The sequence below is a fragment of the Aquila chrysaetos genome, chromosome 9 (assembly GCF_900496995.4).
Source record: "Aquila chrysaetos chrysaetos chromosome 9, bAquChr1.4, whole genome shotgun sequence".
NCBI lineage: Eukaryota > Metazoa > Chordata > Aves > Accipitriformes > Accipitridae > Aquila > Aquila chrysaetos.
This window is the reverse complement of record NC_044012.1, coordinates 10,666,242-10,686,342: the sequence shown is the minus strand read 5'-3', so window position 1 is coordinate 10,686,342 and position 20,101 is coordinate 10,666,242. Positions and strand designations below refer to the sequence as shown.

General features: G+C 37.4%; 2 protein-coding genes across 15 annotated transcripts in view; both read left to right on the top strand.

The window, feature by feature from the left end:
* Positions 1-181: 181 nt before the first annotated feature.
* On the top strand, positions 182-16,834 carry NAE1 (NEDD8 activating enzyme E1 subunit 1). Its single transcript, XM_030024844.2, has 21 exons — positions 182-301; positions 1,442-1,545; positions 1,636-1,696; positions 2,644-2,674; positions 3,273-3,344; positions 3,648-3,727; positions 4,858-4,967; positions 5,337-5,446; positions 6,051-6,113; positions 6,364-6,427; positions 7,533-7,624; positions 8,898-8,957; positions 9,046-9,179; positions 10,806-10,881; positions 11,238-11,277; positions 12,313-12,399; positions 13,467-13,559; positions 13,981-14,095; positions 14,171-14,220; positions 15,287-16,138; positions 16,725-16,834. Exons 1-20 carry the CDS (start codon positions 246-248, stop codon positions 15,394-15,396), a joined length of 1,608 nt encoding a protein of 535 aa, XP_029880704.1. The 5' UTR covers positions 182-245; the 3' UTR covers positions 15,397-16,138; positions 16,725-16,834.
* Positions 15,622-20,101, top strand: part of TERB1 (telomere repeat binding bouquet formation protein 1) — a 21,870-nt gene continuing 17,390 nt past the window's right edge. For 13 of the 14 annotated variants that reach the window (XR_005933149.1, XM_041125828.1, XM_030024838.1 and 10 more), the window contains exons 1-5: positions 15,622-15,645; positions 16,725-16,834; positions 18,601-18,659; positions 19,573-19,683; positions 19,873-20,001. Coding sequence is in view for 13 of the 14 variants with exons in the window: in XM_041125828.1 (XP_040981762.1) it covers positions 15,643-15,645; positions 16,725-16,834; positions 18,601-18,659; positions 19,573-19,683; positions 19,873-20,001 (412 nt within the window). In the remaining variant the exon portion in view is untranslated. Of the gene's footprint in view, positions 15,646-16,724; positions 16,835-18,600; positions 18,660-19,572; positions 19,684-19,872; positions 20,002-20,101 lie in introns of those variants that run through there. The other variant, XM_030024837.2, reaches the window with a different exon arrangement.

Below are 20,101 nucleotides of genomic sequence, written 5' to 3'. Positions count from 1 at the left end.
GACGCTCTCCGCGGGGCCTGGCGCGACGGAGGGCGAGGAGGCGCCGGACCCCTCCCGCAGGGATGGCCCGGGCAAGGCCGGGGCTCGGGGCGCGGCGCCTCAGCCCCGCGGGCGGCTCCCGGCCCTGAGGAGACGGCCCCGCCCCGCCCCGCCCCGCAGCCCCGCCCTCCCCGCAGCGGTCCGGCGCCCCCGCGCATGCGCCCGCCCGCGCCTGCGCAGCGCCCGCCGCGGGGGAGCGCGCGGCAATGGCGCAGCCGGGCAGGGCCAGCCTGAAGGAGCAGAGATACGACCGGCAGCTGAGGTAGCGCCGGGGCCGGGGTTCTGCGGCGTGTCCCAGCCCCGAGCTGCGGGGGGCCGCCGCCGCCGTCCTGGCCGGGCGGAGAGCGGGCTGTGGCGGCGCCGGGTCCTGCCTCTCGCTGCGGGCCGGGCCGGGGGCCGCAGCCGACGCTCCTGCGGCTCTGGTTGCCCGTTCAAGCCACAGGCCGCGTCCGCGGCCGCTTGTGAGGAGAGGGGCGGCGGGCGGATCGCCCGCCCGGGGCTGCGCTTCGCTGAGCCCCGCCCGGGGCGCGGCCTGTGGGGGGCACGGGGGGAGCCTCTGGGGGGGAGGAGGCTGTGCCCGAGCCGGTCCGGCCGTTCTGGGCCGGTCGCTTCTCGGGGCCGGCCAGCGGCTGCGTGAATGTTTGTGCTGGCATAGGGGAAAAAGGCAGGAAAGAGTGAAGCTTAAAAATGAGAGGAGGGTGGCTTGTACTGGAGCCAGCCGGTGTTTGTAGTACGGCACGGGTTAATTTTCACATGCTTGCATGCGTTTGAAAGTAGTAGTTACAATGCTTTGCCGGGTCTTTTCAGTAACTTTTTCTGCCGCTGAAGAGAGTAAAACCAGTGCCCGTGTGAAGTCAGCCGGGCCTTCGTGGTTTGAGTACAGTCAAGTCCCAATTTCGGCCTGAATATTATTTTATAGATGTCTTAAATACATTACCGAGCTCATCAAGACTGATTCCCATCTGCTTGTATGTTTCAGTGTGTTGTATTATAAATTATAAATGTATAAAAACGTATTATTTATCATAAAACTTACGAAAAAGAGAGTATTCAGTTTCAGGATTATGTAAGGAGTGTTTTGATCCATGCTGATTTTTAAAAAGTTAAATATGTTACAATGGAAGAAGGTGTGCACATTAATATGGTGTAGAGACTAAAGACGGAGAAAATGAAATGTCAGTAAAAGTGGGTTGCTCTTTAGAAAGTTTCAAGTTTGTCACAGTAAGTTTTCTTAAGGGAAGCTCATTTTGGTTAGTGCTATTTAGGCCGTCTCAACAGTGAATGGAAAGTAGTATGCTAGTCTCCATTTATGATTGTTTAAATTTTTTTTTGTTTCTTTATATTGGCTTTACAACCTGATATGAAATAATTTCAGAATGTTTCTGTTTCCATCCCAATATAGATTGTGGGGTGACCATGGACAAGAAGCTTTAGAATCTGCCCATGTTTGTGTAATAAACGCAACGGCGACAGGAACTGAAATACTCAAAAACTTAGTGCTACCAGGTGAGTAGGTCTGTCTTCTGTGTTTTCTTTGTAATGTATCTGATAATTTCATAATGCCTAGTTATTCATAGTAAATTTTTTTCCCCCAAGGTATTGGTTCATTTACAATTGTCGATGGGAATCGGGTCTCTGGAGAAGATGTTGGAAATAAGTAGGTTTGTTACTAGTTTCCGATACAAATTGAGAAGTAACAGGGTTTCATAAGTAGTTCCATCTCTATGCTTGTTAAGAAATCCTCTAGAATTCTTAATAATTTTAAAAGCCTCTATATGTTTCTCCAAGTCTTTTGTGGTTTTGGGTGTTTGTGATATACAGAGCATGCACAATCATTTTGATATTAGCTGCTAAATTTTACATCTTCTTTTTAGTTGCTGTTTCTGTATCTTACAGGCCTATTTGCTTCATGCATCAAGTTTATAAAGACAATGGTCTACTCAGTATAAAAATACGTAAAAATAACTTGTTTGCTGTAATCTTGAGATATGACAATGCAAGATATGCTTGTGTTTTAGCATGGCTAAATGTATTTTCTGTAATTTTGGTGATGAAAATAACTCACTTTGTTAATTTATCATTGTGAAACTGTGACTGGTTGCTGTTTATTAGCTTTCATAGCTTTGAAAGGCTGCGTGCAGCAGGGGAAAGGATAAGAAACTCTTTACAAATGCTATAAAAAATAATTTGTTTACTAATTCGAGATCACATTCTCTTATGGTTCAGGTAGATACCTACAAATATCTGTCTACTTAAAGGGGTTATATAAGGGCGAAAGATATTCCATTACATGAAGAAATGAGTACTAATGGAACTTTAATTAGCTTAGTGAAAAAGAATCTGCAGTGTGATCCTGACTTCTAGATGAGTTTGGCCTGACTTATTTTTCAGATTTGTGGCTCAGGCATTGGAAAGTTGCCTTAAGAAACTGATCATGAGGAAAATATAACAGTGGTGAGGAGAAGAAAAGCAGATTTAAGGGGGAACTTGGTTTGTTGTTTATGAGAGTCAGCAACATATTCTGCACTACAAAATGTAGCTTTAATGTTGTTTTTCTTCAAAATAAAACTTCACATGTAACTCTTTTCCTTGTCTCCTTTTCAGTTTCTTTCTACAAAAAAGCCATATTGGTCAGGTAAGGAGATAACAAATGTCACTTTAGGTGTATTGAAAGCATGAAAGTGTTGAGTAAATACTCAAATGTCGTATTATGAGTAATGCTAAAAACTTGTATGCATAGGTTAAAATCTCATTATTCTTTGACAAAATTCCCCATGCTTATTTTTTAGTTGCTTATAAGTGAGAAGATAAGTTCAATTCTGGCAAGATTGAATGGAAAAAATGAACAGGATATAGTTAAGAAAATCTTTGGAAGGATAAGGTGGAAGAGAATTGTGGCTGACCAAATAAAGCTAAGAGTAGAGACGTGGATGGGGGGAATCACAAAAACAAGAGAGTGCAAAAGGCATAGGTAACTCCTTGAAATTAATAAACAGCTGTCACATGATTCTTGTTTTAAAAATTATATCACTAAAAATGGTCTCAAACAAGTGCGTGCTGTTAAGGGATTTATTTTTTCTTCAGATAAGCAAGGCTTGGAATAAGAAATCCTAGCTTATGATGAAGTCCTTTTTTTTTTTCTCCTTTTTTAAGCATGTAGCATATGTAGTGCTGATACACTATATAAATTGCATTTCAAGAGGTTAAACATTGTTTTGATTGTTCTGAAACAGAATCGCGCCCAGAGTGCTACTGAGCTCCTGCAAGAATTGAATAATGATGTTTCTGGAAACTTTGTTGAAGAGGTTTGTTGTCCTAAATTAGTTGTACATTTCTTGTTACACAATGTGATAAAAGTATGAAATAATAGCTATATGTTGTCTTTGTAATGTTGCAGTTTAAGTAGCTTCATGATAAAATGACATTTGAGGAAGAAGATTTAAAGTTATTTGCAAAAAGTCAATTTATGTATTTTAAACATTACTTTATAACTTCATGATAATTTTATAGCTTTCACTTAACACTTTACAGTGGATGTTGAGCAGACTTGCTGTGTATTCAGAAGTTTTCACAGTGTTTCCTGACATTTTTTTTTTCCTACTATTTAGAGTCCAGAAAAACTTCTAGACAATGACCCTTCCTTTTTTAATCGGTTTAACTTGGTGGTTGCAACGCAACTACCAGAAAGGTAAAGAATCATCTAAAGTTGTTTGTTTGTCTTCATTCAGTTGTAAAAGCATGTTTCAACTGCAGGCATATTCTTGCAGGAAAACTTATGCAAAACAGAACTGTCATTGTGAAGGAAGGTTACAGTAAATGATGGCATTTTACTATGGACCTGTTTATATATTAATACATAGTTTAAAATCTCTTTCAGATCCATGCCTGACTCCTAAGTGCTGTCTCCAGGTGTATTTGTCTGTGTCAAGTACCCTTTTGTAGTGATAGTTGTTCCTGGTCCAAAATCACTGTAACAAGTATTCTTCGGTCTGTGATACCTTTAGATTTTTGCAAATGTATTTTATCCTTTGTATAGCTCTTTCCATTTTACCCATTGATGTAACTGTATTGCCCATATAAACTTTGTCAGGACCAGAAGTTCTTGATTATTTTTTTTTTAACCTCTTCCTGCTGAGAGGCCTCTTGCATGCTGCATTCCAGTAAATAGTACAGATGAAAAATGTCAACTCTCGGAGTATTGAGAAACTTGGGGGAGAAGAGCATGCTTCTGTTTCAGTAGACAAGCTGCTTCCCCAGAGGCAAGAGGTTGCTGGATAGAGGAATAGCTAAATCTTGCTTTTGTAAGGAAGTGGCTGTTGTTCATACTTTATATATTTTCTCCCTCCCCCTACTTACAGAAGAGCTAGAGATACAGTCTTTTGCAGAAATAAGAGCCAACTTGCCTTTTTGAAGTGGTGATTCCCTTGCAGGCATTTGTGAATGAAGAGAATTTCTTACGTGCTATTCAAAAACCTCTGACTGGAATTGCCCCTACTGGAAGTTATGTTTGTGCAACATAGAGATCTAATTCTTTTTTTCTTTCTTTCACAACTCATTGAAGTTTTGTTTAATTGATATTTGGAGCATTTGGGAGGATGGAGTTAAATATAAGTAAGCTAACGGATAAATCTATTTCTAACCTAGTGTAAATTCATGTATAAAATTAATCACCTTATATGTGCTTAGAATCATAATACTAGACTTCTCTCATAGAAAACTTCTCTTTCACAAGTGACTTGTACAAGAGTTAACTTTATAGTTTAGTTAACTGTTGTCCTCTTGTACATCTGAAAAAAAATTAAATGTTTTCCCTTACAGTACATTGCTGCGCTTGGCTGAACTTCTCTGGAATTCTAATGTTCCTCTGCTGGTCTGCAGGACTTACGGACTGGTTGGTTATATGAGAGTCATTATTAAAGAACATACAGGTTAGAGGGTTTTCTGAGATAAAGACCTTTCTAAAAGGTTTAAAGCTTCAATATGTAATGTCACTTTGATTTTTATTTATTTATTTATTTTTAATCTGGTGATGTATTTACTATTTGTTAAGTCTTAACATAGTTTGCAGTTCATCACCAGGAGCATTCTCAGCATTCTCTGAGGAATCTGTAGAAATTATGGACTGCAACAAATAGTAAAATTGGAGATTATCCTGACTTTAAAGCTGACTTACGCAAAACACTGATTTTGAGAATTAAGCAGTTAATTGAGCAGGTGATGCGCTGCATTTGATGTATAGCTCTGTTTTGAAGGCCGGACATAAAACTGTGAAATGCATTGTGTAATTTTTTCCACAGTTGTTGAATCTCATCCTGACAATATGTTAGAAGATCTGAGACTGGACAAGCCGTTTCCAGAGCTGAGGGAACATGTTCAGTCTTATGACTTGGATCATATGGACAAAAAGGTTGGTATGTGGTTTGCACTGTGTGCTCTAAGACGGAAGCAGACATAGAACAGGGATTCTATGAAAATGACTCTTGGCAGATGACTTTTTTTGGTGCCAAGTCTCATCTGAGCAGAGGCAACTGTAGAACCAGTCATAAGGTACTATTTTTGGCCTCTGCCCCAAATGTTACGGTCTGTATTTAAATCTTAAGCAAGTGGGGGTCTTTAGGTAAGGAATATTATTGGGACAACTTGATCTTTTGTTAGATTGATTCCCTCTAACACCCCACCCCACCCCTTTTTTTTTTTTTTTTTTTTATGATTACCTACTGCTGCAGAGCTTTGCAGTGTGGGTATTTGTGCATAACTTAAGTTCTACTCCAGAAAAACATTGGAGGACTTCGCTCAGCCACCCTTCTTTTAGTATAGGAATAATAATTTAATGATTTGGTTTACAGTAGTTAGTGAGTATTATTTCTGAATCAAAATCTGAAACATGTCCTGTGTTTTTACAACAGTGGAAAGGATGTTAGGAGTTTACATTTTTAAAATAGGTTTTTAATTTGTCTCCCATTTTTATTTTTTCACAACTTGACAAAGATTTCTCTGCTGTTCAATTACAGGACCACAGCCACACTCCATGGATTGTGATTGTAGCCAAGTATCTAACAAAATGGTTCAAAGAGGTATATTCCAAACTGGCTAAGTCATCAGTCTGTTGTTATTATTATTACTTTAATTATGTCTCTTCTAAACTAGATTATTATTTTGGCAGTGTAAGAAAGAAAACAAGGTGGAATCATAAAAAAAATTACTAATTGAAATACAAGTGAATGTATGTGAACGATGACAAATTCTAGAGTTCAGCAGTCTGAACACAATGAGGTTAGTAGTAGATAATTTAAAGACAAAATGTTTTTGTGTTTTTAAATTTAGAAAAGCGATCAGTTGCCTAAGAGTTACAAAGAAAAAGAAGCCTTCAGACAACTGATTCGGCAAGGTAATATATGTCCTAGGAGTCATTTATTCATACTGGCAGAAATATATAAGGCAATGTCTGGAAAATAATCAGAAGTTCTCTCAGCGTTTATGAAAATCTGCGGCCATATACAGTACGATTCTTCTGCTAAGTGATTGTTTTATACAGCTGGATCTTAAGATCCCAGATTTGCTTATAAATGCAGTTTGGCAGTTTCTTACTGTTTGCTGTTTAAGATCAAGAATATGTTTTGATTTGGGTGGGAGGAGAGGCCTTAAGAGAAAATCCTGTGGAAAATGTTTATTTAATACGGAAAATGTGGCAAAGCGGAAAGCAAGTGATTGTTATTAACTGCAAGTATTTGGTTGGTCAGTTGACCCACCAAACTGTTGGTAATCATTGCAGCTCTAAGTAACTAGTTTAGAGAGAGAGAGAAGGATTGTGTATCTATTGAATACACCATAACCAGTATGTGAACAGACTTCATTTTTGCAGATGTTTCAATCTAATACCTTCTGCGAGTGCTGAAATTGAGGCGTTTTTAAGATCTAGAAATACATTATCTTAAATGATTGTAGAATAAAAACATTAACTGGATTTTTGGCATTTCCTCATTTAAAGCTGGCCTGTGTTCAAATCACTGAGTGATTGTGTCACCCCCAGCTTGGGCTACGGAACTGATCTGATCTGTAGTAATTAGCTTTGGTTAAGCTAGGTTTTTAGCAGAGTCCATTTCTTGGTCTAGCTTGCTGTGTGGCTTCGTAAGTGTTTGCCACATCTGACGAAAAAACAACACAGCATGACTGGGGATGGGAAGGAGAGTTGAATTGTGTATTTACCACCATCTACATTAATTTAGTGATTATGAAACTTTACTCTCTTTCTCACACAAACAAACTGGTATTTTTGTGATGAATAACTTCTGTTTAAACATCACAGGAAAATTAATCATATGCAGAATGTATATGTAGTTAGTTTTATCAGTAGGTCTTATTGGTAATTCAGTTTTTTGCTGATTAGTTATTATGCCACAAATACGTCCAAAGCCAGTCTGCTCTTTTGGTAAGATGTAAATGATGAGATGTAATTCAGAGGATTGTGTATTTTTAATTTTTTTTTTAATAAGGTATTTTAAAGAATGAAAATGGGACCCCAGAAGATGAGGAAAACTTTGAAGAAGCTATAAAAAATGTGAACACAGCATTAAATACCACAGAGGTAAAATAAACATTTATATGACAAAACTGAAGAAACTTCAACTACCTCATTTTTTTTCAAAACATACTATGCACTTTTAGGACAGGAATTCCATTTGCAACATTTATATTTAGGTAAAACAGGATTAGTAAAATTTTTAGAGTTGAAATCGTGTAGTAAAATAGACCTAGACTAGATGGCACTGTAACTTATGGAAATTCTTATTTCCTTGCTCATGCAAGGAAGCTACATTTCCTTCCTGAAGACTTGAATTCAAGTATAGAATGACTCAGTAACCAGGGTTCATTAGCAGGGTTCATTGTCTTAGACTTCATCAGATTTTCTTTTACAGATTGAATTGTAAAGTGCTTGGTGCAATTATAAAGAATTAGCAGTCACTGGTGTGGATGATGTCTGATTTAAATACATTGCTAGGAGAGAGACTCAGAAGGCATTTATTGAAGTTGTGCTATATTGAAGCTGCTTGCTATAGGATTTATTCTGTATAGAAATTGAGTGCTGCAAGGGACTTTTGACTCGGTAAATTCAGTGCTTTCCTCTTGAAGAAACACGTTATGAAATTCCTTTCATAGACTGATCAAGCTTAAAAACATTAAAAGTGAAGTTTTCATTGTTTTTAAATAATCCTGAAGTAGTAACTCATGGTTTGGAATTGACCTCTGAATCTCTCATCCATGGTAAATTGCAAAAGCTACATGAGGTAAAAGCACATTCTGTGATTCTTTCAAGATTACTTTCCATTTTTATTTGAACTGTGCTGATCCTTGCTCGGACAGTCACGTTAAATCTCCCAAGAAAGCAGCCGGTAAAACTTCGTGCTTACATCTAAGCCACTACAAGCCATGTGCTAGGCTATTAGTGATTTATTTCAGTTTATGAGCCAGACTGAACTGCGGCAGTTAAGGAGTCAAAACGCTCACTTTTGCAGCCCCTCTTCACTTCCCCAGCCTTTTTGCTTCTCTGCCTCTAGCAGGTAGGATGGGCAGCTGGGACTGGTAGTACCTTTTGCTGATGCAAGTTTTTTTTAAGTCTTCCATGTAGAAGACGGAAATAAGGTGAGATTTTGTTAGTAACATTCATCTTGATCAGAAGCATGTGCCTTGTTCTCGGGCAGGGCTAATCTTTGAAATATGAGAAGCACTGACTATGTACGATTCAGAAGAGATTTTGGTATGAAACTCAGGTCGCTTAGAGTTGGCTCCCTTATGTAACGAGTGTTGAGATCAAGAAATCAAAAGTTAAGTAAATATAAACCCAGTTTATTTTTTTATAGATTCCAAGATGCATTGAAGAGATTTTTAATGATGATTGCTGCATAAATCTCACGGAGCAGGTAACAAGTAATTAAAGGTAAGGCTTAAATGTAGGAAAAGCATTATAAATAACATTTGTGTACATGACTGTCTCTTGTGCATTTGCAGTCACCCTCCTTCTGGATTTTGGCTCGAGCTGTAAAGGAATTTGTGGCAAATGAGGGGCAAGGAAGCTTGCCTGTCCGGGGCACTATTCCTGATATGATAGCAGACTCCAATAAATTTATCAAATTGCAAAATGTGTAAGTGTACAATTTTTTCTTTAATAGTTACTAACGATAGTAAATGGTGATGACTTCAGACCTCACGAAGTGCATGAATTCCTGTATTTAAAAAAAAAAAAAAGCGTATGTGGGACTGGGGTGAGGAGGGGTGTGGGAAGCACGGCAGCCTGGGACTATCTGATCCCTGTACAGATGCTATCTGCTGTTTGGAACTGGTGCCTAAGCCTTCAGTGCATCCCAGTTTCCTGAGGCTGGGTAGCGAGTGATTACTTTTCTTAGTTTCAGATCTAGTAAAGACCTTCCTATAGATAGCAGATCCCATAGCCCAGCTACTGCTGTCCAAAGAAAATTGTTGCCTAAACATAGCATTTGGTTTTTCTCCTCAATATGTATGTCAACCTGGTTACAGAAATTCTGGTTTCCTAGATATTTAATTCTAAATACTTAATTCTAATTAATGCCCTTTGAAGGGATTGCTTGGTAGATAAGGAAGGGTGTGAATAAACATTAACTGCAAATTCTAAACAGCATCTGTGTGGATCGAGATTTTAGGAAGGCCATCTTTGAATGCATGTATCCTCAACATGAACTTACTATTCCTGTGCATCCTGGACATGATGCAAATTGTTGGGCCAAAAAGACTTTCTTACAGTGTTACCACATTTTCTTTGCAGTTGATTGCTTCTTCCTCCCTTTTTTTTTTTTAATCTTTCAAATGAAGCAGTATCTTGCAGAAGACTGTTAAATTTATTGTCTGTGCAATTGTACTGTTGAATTGTTCAAACAGGAAAGTATTCTTTCTAATAGATTTTGATTTTCTCCGTAGATTCTGAAACACAACCTCTGCTAGAAAAATGATTGTGTTCCTTAATAGTGTTTACTAATCAAAATCTGTAATTTTAGAAGTGCATTCCTCAGATCTGTGACAAATAGCATTAAAAAGATGGATATAAAAGTACGAATCTGTTACATGTTTAAAATAATTGATTGCTATTGCTTTATGGAACTTACTTTGTATAATGACAGTAAAGCCAAGAACTTGTATCATTATTTTGCTAAATGAAACCGTAATTGCTTGAATTTGCAGAGATACCCTAATTTGTAAGTCTGAATTCTATAAGCATCAGTCCTGAATTGCCAGATCATTATGTACTTCAGTTCTCAATTCCAATAAACATTACAAGATTTTAATTTGCAGATAAAACAATTACAGTTCCTTAAAATGAGCTCTTAAATTGAATTTTATTAAATACTGTATTGTTGAGATGTTTGCATTGTCATAGGTCTTAATAGAACTAATATACCATGGCTAAAAATTTTAAAATACAGAAATGAATGAAATATTAGAAGCCTAATGAAGGACATATAGCTGTTGTTCTGAAACTACTTAATATTCTTCCTCTGACTGTTTGTAGTACTATTCATTTTAATTTTAACCGGTTTCTAAGCCACAGATTTAGTGAACAGCTCAGCCATGCCAAACAGTCATGCAGGGAGTTTATAAGTGCATTCATGGCCTTGAGGTAGCTCACTTCCATTAATGTGGCTTGTGTTTTGTCTTTATAATATGAAACAAAAAGCAGTGGTCTTAACTGTGAAGTTGGCTTTATGCTATGATTATTAAGACTTCTTTATTATTAACAGGTACCGTGAAAAAGCAAAGAAGGATATTGCTGCTGTGGGTAACCATGCTGCTAAATTGTTACAATCCCTAGGCAAGGTAATTGCAAATGTACAGCCATTCTGACAGGATAGAAATATTTTTACCCTGACACTCTGTACAGAAATAAGTCACAGGAGACAGATATGAAAAGAGAAGGCTTAATTACCTCATTCTCTTCAAAAGGCTTAAGTAAATTCTAATGACATTTATTATCTGTAGTCTGTTTTATTTATTACTTGGTTTGGTCATATAAAAGTAAAAGGCATACAGGGATATATTATTTACAATTTAAGATAACTTTTTTTTTTTTTACAAGAACGACTAGTTATTTCACAATGAATATATAAGTATCTCTGAAAATACAAATTCTCTGGTCATTGTATGTACTGGAATGAGTATATTCTTTCTTTTAGGCACCCGAATCTATTTCAGAGAGAGAATTAAAATTGCTTTGTGAGTACGGTTGGATTCTGTTGCTGTGTTTATGCAAATGATCAAATAATCAAAAACTGTAGAATGATAATGTAGTTATTAATCAGTAACTCAATATTTGAATTTTTCAAGTAAGTGCTTAGCAGTTGCATCTCTCATCTTCAGTAGAAGTAACAGATCTCAGCATCTCTCAATAGTGAGTTTATAAAGGTTGGCTTTTAAAAGATACGGTATTTTTTCAGGTCCAAAGAACAGGTAGCATATGTCCTCTACTTTGATTAGTACTTAATCAACCTTGCCCATTCTGTGATACTGACTTCAGAGTGCAGGCTCTGTAAACTTCTGGTAGTCTGAAAAGGTAAAACAGTGACGCAGTGAGTAGTACTGTTGATGGCATTTTAGGTTGTATCTGTTCTTGGTATGTATACGTGTCCACATAGCAGCCTGGCTAAGTCTCCTTGCAACTGGAAAATTTTTCTGTAAGCATGTAGCCAAGAGCACACTGCCCCTGTGTTGATATACAATTTGCTGGGAGCTTTGAGAACCTCACAGTTCCTCATTTTTGAGTGCTAGGTAGTAGCTGCACATTAGGTTGTTTCATAGCAACGATACTGGAGAAGAACCTTTTCCCGCTCATAGCTATACTGTTAGAATATTAATTGAGGATATGCGAGACAGCGGTAGGTGGAGTGGAAGATGAAAAGAACCTGTGTTCATTTGCAACATGGGAGAGGAAAACATGAAGTTGATGGCTGTGACTGATGAATTGGTATAGAAGAGCTACACATGTTGTGAGCTATTATATTAACATGGCAGATATGTTTAGATTCTTATTTAAGCATGAGGTATTTCACTAAAATACTTGTGATCATAGACCTAAATGTAGTTCAGTAGATTTTATTACTGCAAGCTACTGGAAGAAACAGAAAAGTGTTTGTGAAATTATAAGTTTTAGTCTTTCATGTTTAACACAATAGAGATACAGACTTACAAAGATACAGTAATTGGTGATGCATTCAAGTAGGTAATGCTCTCCTTTCCACCCCCTCTGCTTAGGCAGCAACTCAGCTTTCCTCCGAGTAGTACGATGTAGATCTCTGTCTGAAGAATATGGTTTAAACACTTTTAACAAGGATGAAATCAGTAAGTACTTCTTTTTTGCACATACTTTAATTGCATTTTCAACGTGAAGTGGTTTTGTGATCAAAAAGAAGTGTATGTTACGCGTTCATTATGCAGTTTAATAATTTGGCATCAACTATGCAGTTTAATAATTTGGCATCAACTAGAAGTATGGGGTTTTTTTAAGTCTAGACTGTTGAATTCAATTTGATTTTGAAAGTTCAAAAGTGACCTTATAGATTGATGGATATTTCAGGGTTTTTTTTTTCTTGCAGATGTTATTTTTGATAGTACATAAATAAAACATAGCTTTCTTCAAATTTCTCCTTTCTGTACCTCAATTATTTCTGACAGAACTGGAAAGGTGCTTTCACCTGACCAAAGATATGAGAATAATTGTCTTGGCCCCTCTCAGCTTATCTTTTCAGTATGTGAACTAGCAAACTAGTTATTTAATATTGCGTTTTATTTTTTGAACTGCATAAATTAAAAGGGGAAAAAAAAGCTGGAAATACTTTTAATCAAAGTTTGTTTAAATTGAGCTTATACAAGTCTTCTGAATGTTTTGGACAAAACATATATACAAAGTGAATACATTTTGTGTATACATATGTAATATTTATAATTTAAGTGAAAGCTCGTTGAATTAGTTGGTAGTATGCAATGTGATTTAAGTAGTAGTTAGTATTTAGAAGGACTACTGAGGTGTATGTTAAGGGATTTAAGACCTGTTTTATAGTTAGTCATTACAGTTACATATGAAGCATGCGTTTCAAATCACAAAATTATAACTAAGGAATATCCCATTTAATGTTATAGCAGCTGTCAGAGTTGAAACATGAGTATCTTCACTGAACAGTTTATATCAAATACATACAATATGTTTTTGTCGTACACTGGCGTCAAAATTGTGTATCTGACAGTTGACTAATTGAGATTCTCAGTTGCAGGTTGTTTTCATTAATATTCCTTTTTACTGCACATTTTACAGTTTAAGCACATGGGAAATAACTTGATTTCAAGTAATTCAGAACCTTTCTTTTTCCATTTCATCTGTACCAGCTAATCAGTTCTCTTACTGTTTTCAGTTTCCTATATGGACAACCCAGACAGTGAAGTAGTGCTGTACTTGATGCTACGGGCTGTAGACAGATTTTATAAGCAGCATGGTAGATACCCAGGTATGTTAATACAAGAGTTACTTAATGTCATCAAAAGAAATACAAAGATCCAATAGTTACTATAATACTAGTTATAAACTACAAATATAGCATTAGTTGTAGTTAGTTTCCATATTAATACAACTTTAAGAATGTGAAAATTCAAGTGAGAATTTTTTCTCTTTGGGAACTTAAGGATTGATATCTGAATTGATACCACTGAAATGGATTGCATGGATTATGAATCAGTTCAGCTGTGCAGTAATTTGTCATTATCAGGAGTGGCATCAACAGAATATTCTATTATTAGTCTAGTATTAATAATTTAATATATTAATTGGCTTAGAAACTTTTCAGAAAAGTAAAATACTTACACTGCCATTTAAACCCATTAACTTTGGTGTTACAGTTCTGTGATGAAACAGTTAACTTAATTTTCCAGGTGTCTACAACTATCACGTAGAAGATGATATTGGAAAACTAAAATCATGCCTTACTGGTTTCTTACAAGAACATGGGTTGTCTGTAGTGGTGAAAGATGATTATGTTCATGAGTTGTAAGTATTATATCTTAAGCATCGCTTTGTCCGTAAAACTGACCTGAAAATACTAACTGTTACTTTGCTATCCAGTTGTCGCTATGGAGCTGCTGAGCCACATGCTATCGCTGCCTTCATGGGAGGTAAGAATATCACTGTTTTTCTAAGGTCCATGCAAACAAGCCAACCTGCTCTAGTGCATACTTGAGTCAAAATCTCCACTGTTTTAATTACTTTGTATTGTCAGAGCAAAGACCCATCACAGACTGTAGTCAAAGATACTATTAGAACAAAATCCTCCCCCTTAATTCTCCAGATATGACCTCCTATGGTATATAGAAAAAGTGGACACAGTAAGGGATTTAAAGTCAGGAAAAGAAAGCAAGTAAACTTAAAAAATAATCTCAGTAGATCAATTCTAGTAGCTTAAAAGTGTGTTTAAAAATTAAGTGCTTGAAAGAGGCTTTGAGTTCAAAAAAAAAAGGGGGGCAAGGAATAATTGTAGTAATATTAAAATTAACACAGTACACACCTTCCTTTAAAATAACACAATACACTTAAGTATCTATTAAATATAAATAGCCTTGATTGCTTAATTCAACCTGTGGGCATTATCAAAACTAAATATATGTTTTAATGGATGCTCAAAATTGATGTATCAGTTCACTTCTTTATTTGGCTTCATGCGGTGCTGAAGATAATTGTATTAAATACTCTGTGGATGTAGGATTTTTTTTTTTCTGATTAAGTGAACCTTGGTATTTGGAGTGCTTTAGAAAAATATGTAAAGATATCTTCTGAAGAAATTAAAGAATATTTCATACTACAGAAGAACACAAAGGGATCATAGTGAAGTGACCCTTCCATTTATTTTACAGTTTAACTGTGTGTGATTTTTTTAAATTTAACTTCTCAATTTCATTTAGAGAGGTCACAACTTGCATGGGTCTGTCTGCTCACATATTTTTACTCTGTGTGTGTGTGTGTGTGTGTGTGTGTGTGTATGTACATGGAGAGAGAGAGAAAGTATATACAGCAAAGTGTATACTGGGAAGTACTGAAAGGCATCTTTTCCTTCTAGGAGTTGTATCAGGTGCTTCCGAAATAATTCCAGTGTAGTGAGTGCTAGATAAATAGCATTCTTTTACTGGTTTTTAAGTATGACCTGCTAACTACCTTCTGTTTTACCTTTTTTTTTTTTCTTTACAGGAGCTGCTGCACAGGAGGTTATCAAAGTCATTACAGGGCAGTTTGTAATTTTTAATAACACCTATATTTACAGTGGAATGTCACAGACTTCAGCAACTTTCCAGCTGTAAGATAACGATCTCACATTTGTTGCCACCAGGCGCTGCCGCTGTGTCCTGTAAATACTGTGGTGGTCTGCCACTGACTGGACTGTTCTGTATTACCTGCAAGTTAAAGTTATTTTATTTGTAACGATTTTATCATCTTTTTTTTTTTTCTGAGGACAAATAAAATCATACCAAATACTGAAAAAATATTTTTAATCTAGAATTTTCTGTTTCACCTTTGAAAGAGAAAAGCAGCAGCTGTTCTTTGGCATGGTAAGTTGCATTTACAGATTGGCTTACCTGGTTTGCAGCAGAGCTGGATTTTTTTTAATAAAAGCTGCTCTTCAGACCGAGGGGGGAGGACTTGCAACAGGTTCAAAAAGGCTAATATAACTATGATGGTGTGGGGATCTAACTGTGAGAAGAGGTAGGGAAAGCTGTAATACTTCTTATTGATTTCAAGGACATCAGGGAAGGGGACTGCGTGCCTGAAAGCCTGGTTCTTTCAGCTGTATTCATCTAGTGAAAGATTCTTTTTCCTGCACCCTTTGTGTCTGGCAAATGTCAAATGCTGCAGTTTCCAAAACGCAGAGTATGGAAAGCGAGCTGCGTTGAAACCCGAGCGATTTCCCCCTAGCCTAGGCCTGGAGCCACGCTAAGGCTGGCACAGCGCTCGGAGAAGGTTAACAGGGCTCTATCTCCTGGTGCCCGAGAGGAGCCGCGGCTGGCGGCGCCTCCCGCCGCCGCTCGCCTGGCGCTGCCTGAGGTGACTCCTCGGCGGGGCCGGGGGAAGCGGCTGAGGGCCCCGCGCGCGCCGCGGCGGGGCGGGAAAGGCGCGCGGCTGAGGGCGGCCGGGCGGCGTCTCGCTCTCCTCAGGCCGGCGGGGAGGGCCCGGTACCGCGGTGGCGGCCCGGCGCGGCGGGGGGGCCCGGGCCGCCTTCGTGGCTGACCAGAACTGCTCCCACTGCCGGATCAACAGGTAGCTAAACCGAGCCCTATTTCCGATCCTCCTGGTACTCCCCACCCCTCCCAAAAGCTCTGGCAGAAGAATGCTTTTGCTGTTTCATCTTTAGACTCTTGGTTCCCCCCCCCCCCCTTTTTTTTTTTTTTAATAAATCTCTGTGGTTTTTTTATATTTGGGATGATCTGGAGTACTTGTTAAGACTTCTACTTCAAAGTCGAACTCTGGTAATGAGCTGTAAATCATACATGGCTCTTTTGAGAGGGAGAGGGGATGGGATGAATGCTAAAATAGCACTGGAAGACTTCAAAGGTCTGTTAACGCTGGGCAGTGTTTCTCCAAAGTTAGCGGATGCTTCTTCAGCTGCTGGTGTGAATATTGATTTCAACAGGATACCAACAATCTGGACTTCTTCCAATGTACAGGATTTGACCACTTGGTTTTGAAAAGGAAAAAGACCCCCAAGACTGGCTGTTTCTGTCCTGGTGTGGCTGCGTGGGGGTGAGTGAAGCAGCCCAGGCCTTGACTGACTGGGGTTGTCCCCATCAGCCTCCATGTGAACTCCCTAACCTCCTGTGTCGGTCTTTCTGCATGTTCAAGCTGTGTGCTCTAATGCTGCTGAACAAACAGATTAATATATCTGTACTTTTTTTTAAAGAGTGTTTTTTTGAGGTTTGAAGGGATGTTACTGGGGGGGAAGAGGTAACCTATTTTCTTTTACATGCAACATCTGCCAGAAGTCTGTTGCAGCAAATCGTGTTACTCATCTTTCCATCTTTGCCCTGTGATGCCACAACAGAGTCACGCTATTTGCATTTTAATGTAGGCTGGCTTGTAAGTATTATTTTGTGTACCTTCTGTATGTTGCAAAAGAAAAAGATCTAGTCAAGCCATTTTTTTCTATAGTGTTTAAAAAAACTTGTGCTTCTTTTATTAAAGGCTCTTTAATTGTGTAAATGTGTATTTAAACTTTACTAAAATGAAATTAGCTCCAAAGTGACCTCATTTTTACAGCTTTTCTTTTGTTAAGGAGTATGTACGTAGTTTTTGTTTTCTCTTAGGCTAACAGTGGTATCAGTAGAGGCAAAAGGAGATGAGGAAGACTTGTAAGCTTTCTGCTTCTATGGCAGGGTTAGATTTGCAAGAAAATGAAATGCCTATATGTTATCGGTTCTGAAAGGGTGAAGGAAGGTGAACTTTTAAACTTTCCCTCTCAAAACATGTGCTTCACGAATGCTACTGTGAGGTGGTGTATGGAGCATATGAACTAATGGAAGCAGCAAAGGAATGGCAGCAATCAGTAACCCTAAATGGAAAGCAGGGCTGACTGTCTTCACTGAGATGACACTAATGTTTCTTAGAGCCTTTGCTCTACTTTCAGAAGGATAACTAATTTATTATTAACATGGATTTATCACTGATACAAAGTTTCTACCTGGAGCTAAATAATTTTTGAGAGATTGAGTTATGTTACTGTGATGCTTGCATCAACCTTTCTTTGTGTTTGGGACTTGGGGTGTGGTTAAGTGACCATTTTTCTGCTTCCAAACCTGAATTTCATTCTGACTGCTGCTCCGCTAACTCTCAGATGCCGGCACGTTAGGTTTATGTAGAATCAATGCTGTGGGTTTTTTCTGGTTTATATGGTTCACGTAATGTGATAATTTCCTTGGTGAACTAAAATAAATTCTTAGTTTAAGAAATAACATCTCCGTTCATGCTCATTGTCTTTGGTTTTAATCGATACCGATAAAACAACATAGTAATGGTTTAGTGGCTCACTGAGTAGCAGTAGGAGGCTGAATGTTTTATAGTGGATGTCAGGCACACTTGATCCCCACATAACATTACTTGATGGTCTTACTGCCAGTTGTTGGCTGATGACAAAGTTGGCAACCTGTTGTAAGGAAAATCGGATCAGATTTATTGTAATAAATGACAGAGAGCTAGGTATATTTTTAATGACAGAGATGGTTTTGGTGCCACACAGTGGTAGCATGGAATCATCTGATTTCTGCAAAATGTTAAGCTTTCAAAACATAACAACACAGTAGTTACAAATGCAGTGTAACTATAAATACTGTATTTCCAAAGAAAATCTTTGCCATGCAAGAGCATATTAAACTCTGTGTGTGTCTGAGATGATAGTGTAAAACCAGAAAATTGGAGTATATTTTAAGAAAAATGATTTCATTTATACTGCATATGGTCTTACAAACACTGCTAATCTAAACAGAAAAGAAAACACTTTTTCCTTGCTATTGTAGAACAAGAAAAGGGATACAACCAAAAATGGAAAATCAAAAGGTGCAGAAAAAACAGTGTGGTAAGATACCTAATGTAACTTTCATTTATTATCTGCATCAATTTTACAAAGTTTTATTAGACTGTCATAGGTCTGTCATGGGGTGGTGAGTTGTTGGGGAAATGTTCACTTTCCTTTTTGCCAAATTTGTGGATTCTGTATTGGATAGCTAAAGGACAAATCTATTTACAAACCTTCGCATAGTAAATACCACCACCACAAAGTCACCTTTTTTGCTAATATTTACCCATATTTTTATTGTATTTTAACTTAAGAAACCCCAAACCTTACAAGTTTTTAATATATATACAGTATCTGCTGTTACTGTTGCAAATAATTATCAAATAAGTATTTTTATTATACCCCAAAGAGTAAGAAACAGATTTTCAAAGTGGTTTACCTACCTAGGGTTGTATGTAGGTGCCCAGAAAATGCTTTGTGTTAACTTGCTAACCTAACAACCTGATTCAAGATTCTAGCTGCTGTGGTAAGTGATTAAGTGTTCTCTAAATAAATATCATATAGGAAGCCTTGCTTTGTTTGATTCTTTCCCTATTTACTCTGTAGATTTTCAGTTGTGTTTTCATGGTTCTGTATTATTCACTTAAATACACTTAATGCACCTTGCAACTCTGAATTTAATGTTTAGTAATTTGCATCGCATTTACTAACAGTTACTAGTAATGAAAGAAATATTAAAAGGGGGCTGTTACTTTAACAAAGGCAATCATGGTCAAATAACAAACTACGGAGAGGAATATTTTTAGGTTAAGTATGTTTGTTATTTAAAAGTGGGTAGAAGTGGCATAGCTCCATTTTTGCTCACTTTTTTTTTTTTTTGTAGATATACTACGTTTTTGGGCAGGTTTATTGTAATACTAAATAGATTAATATAAAGAAAATTTACATGAAGTTTTTTTATGTTTGTTCTTAGATATGAAAACAGATCTGAACTTACTCCTTGAATGCCTTAAATACCAGATGGACTGCCCTGTATCTCAGAAAGAGGCTTTGATCACTATTTATTCAATTTGTCAACAAAACAGTAAGAAGCATTTTTCCCTAGAAATAACACAATTTTCTGTTTGCAGTATATGTTAAGAAGCTGGTTGTCACTGTAAAAAAATTATCTAAAGGATGTAAGGCTTGAAAAGTTATAAAATCTTGGAAGGTTTTCATTTTACAGAGAAACAAAAGCAAAAGTTTAACTTTTGTTCTTTTTTTTCTGTTATAGGTGAAGCAAGTGAATATTTTCAAGAAATTGGTGGTTTGATGTTTATAAATGATCTTGCAAAGTCAAGTGTTCATTGCATAGTAAAGGAAGCAGCTTTATTTACATTAGGAATTATAATAGAGAGTAATGGTAATAATAAGTAATATTATTTGTTCTTTCTGAGTGAGTTATGATCCCATGTTACTACTTCTGCTTTGTCTCCATTATTTTTTTTCTCTCAAAAAATCAG

Excerpts from the sequence above, each read along its gene's own strand:
- NAE1 (XM_030024844.2), top strand. The coding sequence starts at position 246 with ATGGCGCAGCCGGGCAGGGCCAGCCTGAAGGAGCAGAGATACGACCGG. Across the intron at positions 12,400-13,466 it reads TTTTAACAAGGATGAAATCA|TTTCCTATATGGACAACCCA; the intron begins GTAAGTACTTCT and ends TACTGTTTTCAG. Across the intron at positions 14,096-14,170 it reads GATGATTATGTTCATGAGTT|TTGTCGCTATGGAGCTGCTG; the intron begins GTAAGTATTATA and ends TTTGCTATCCAG.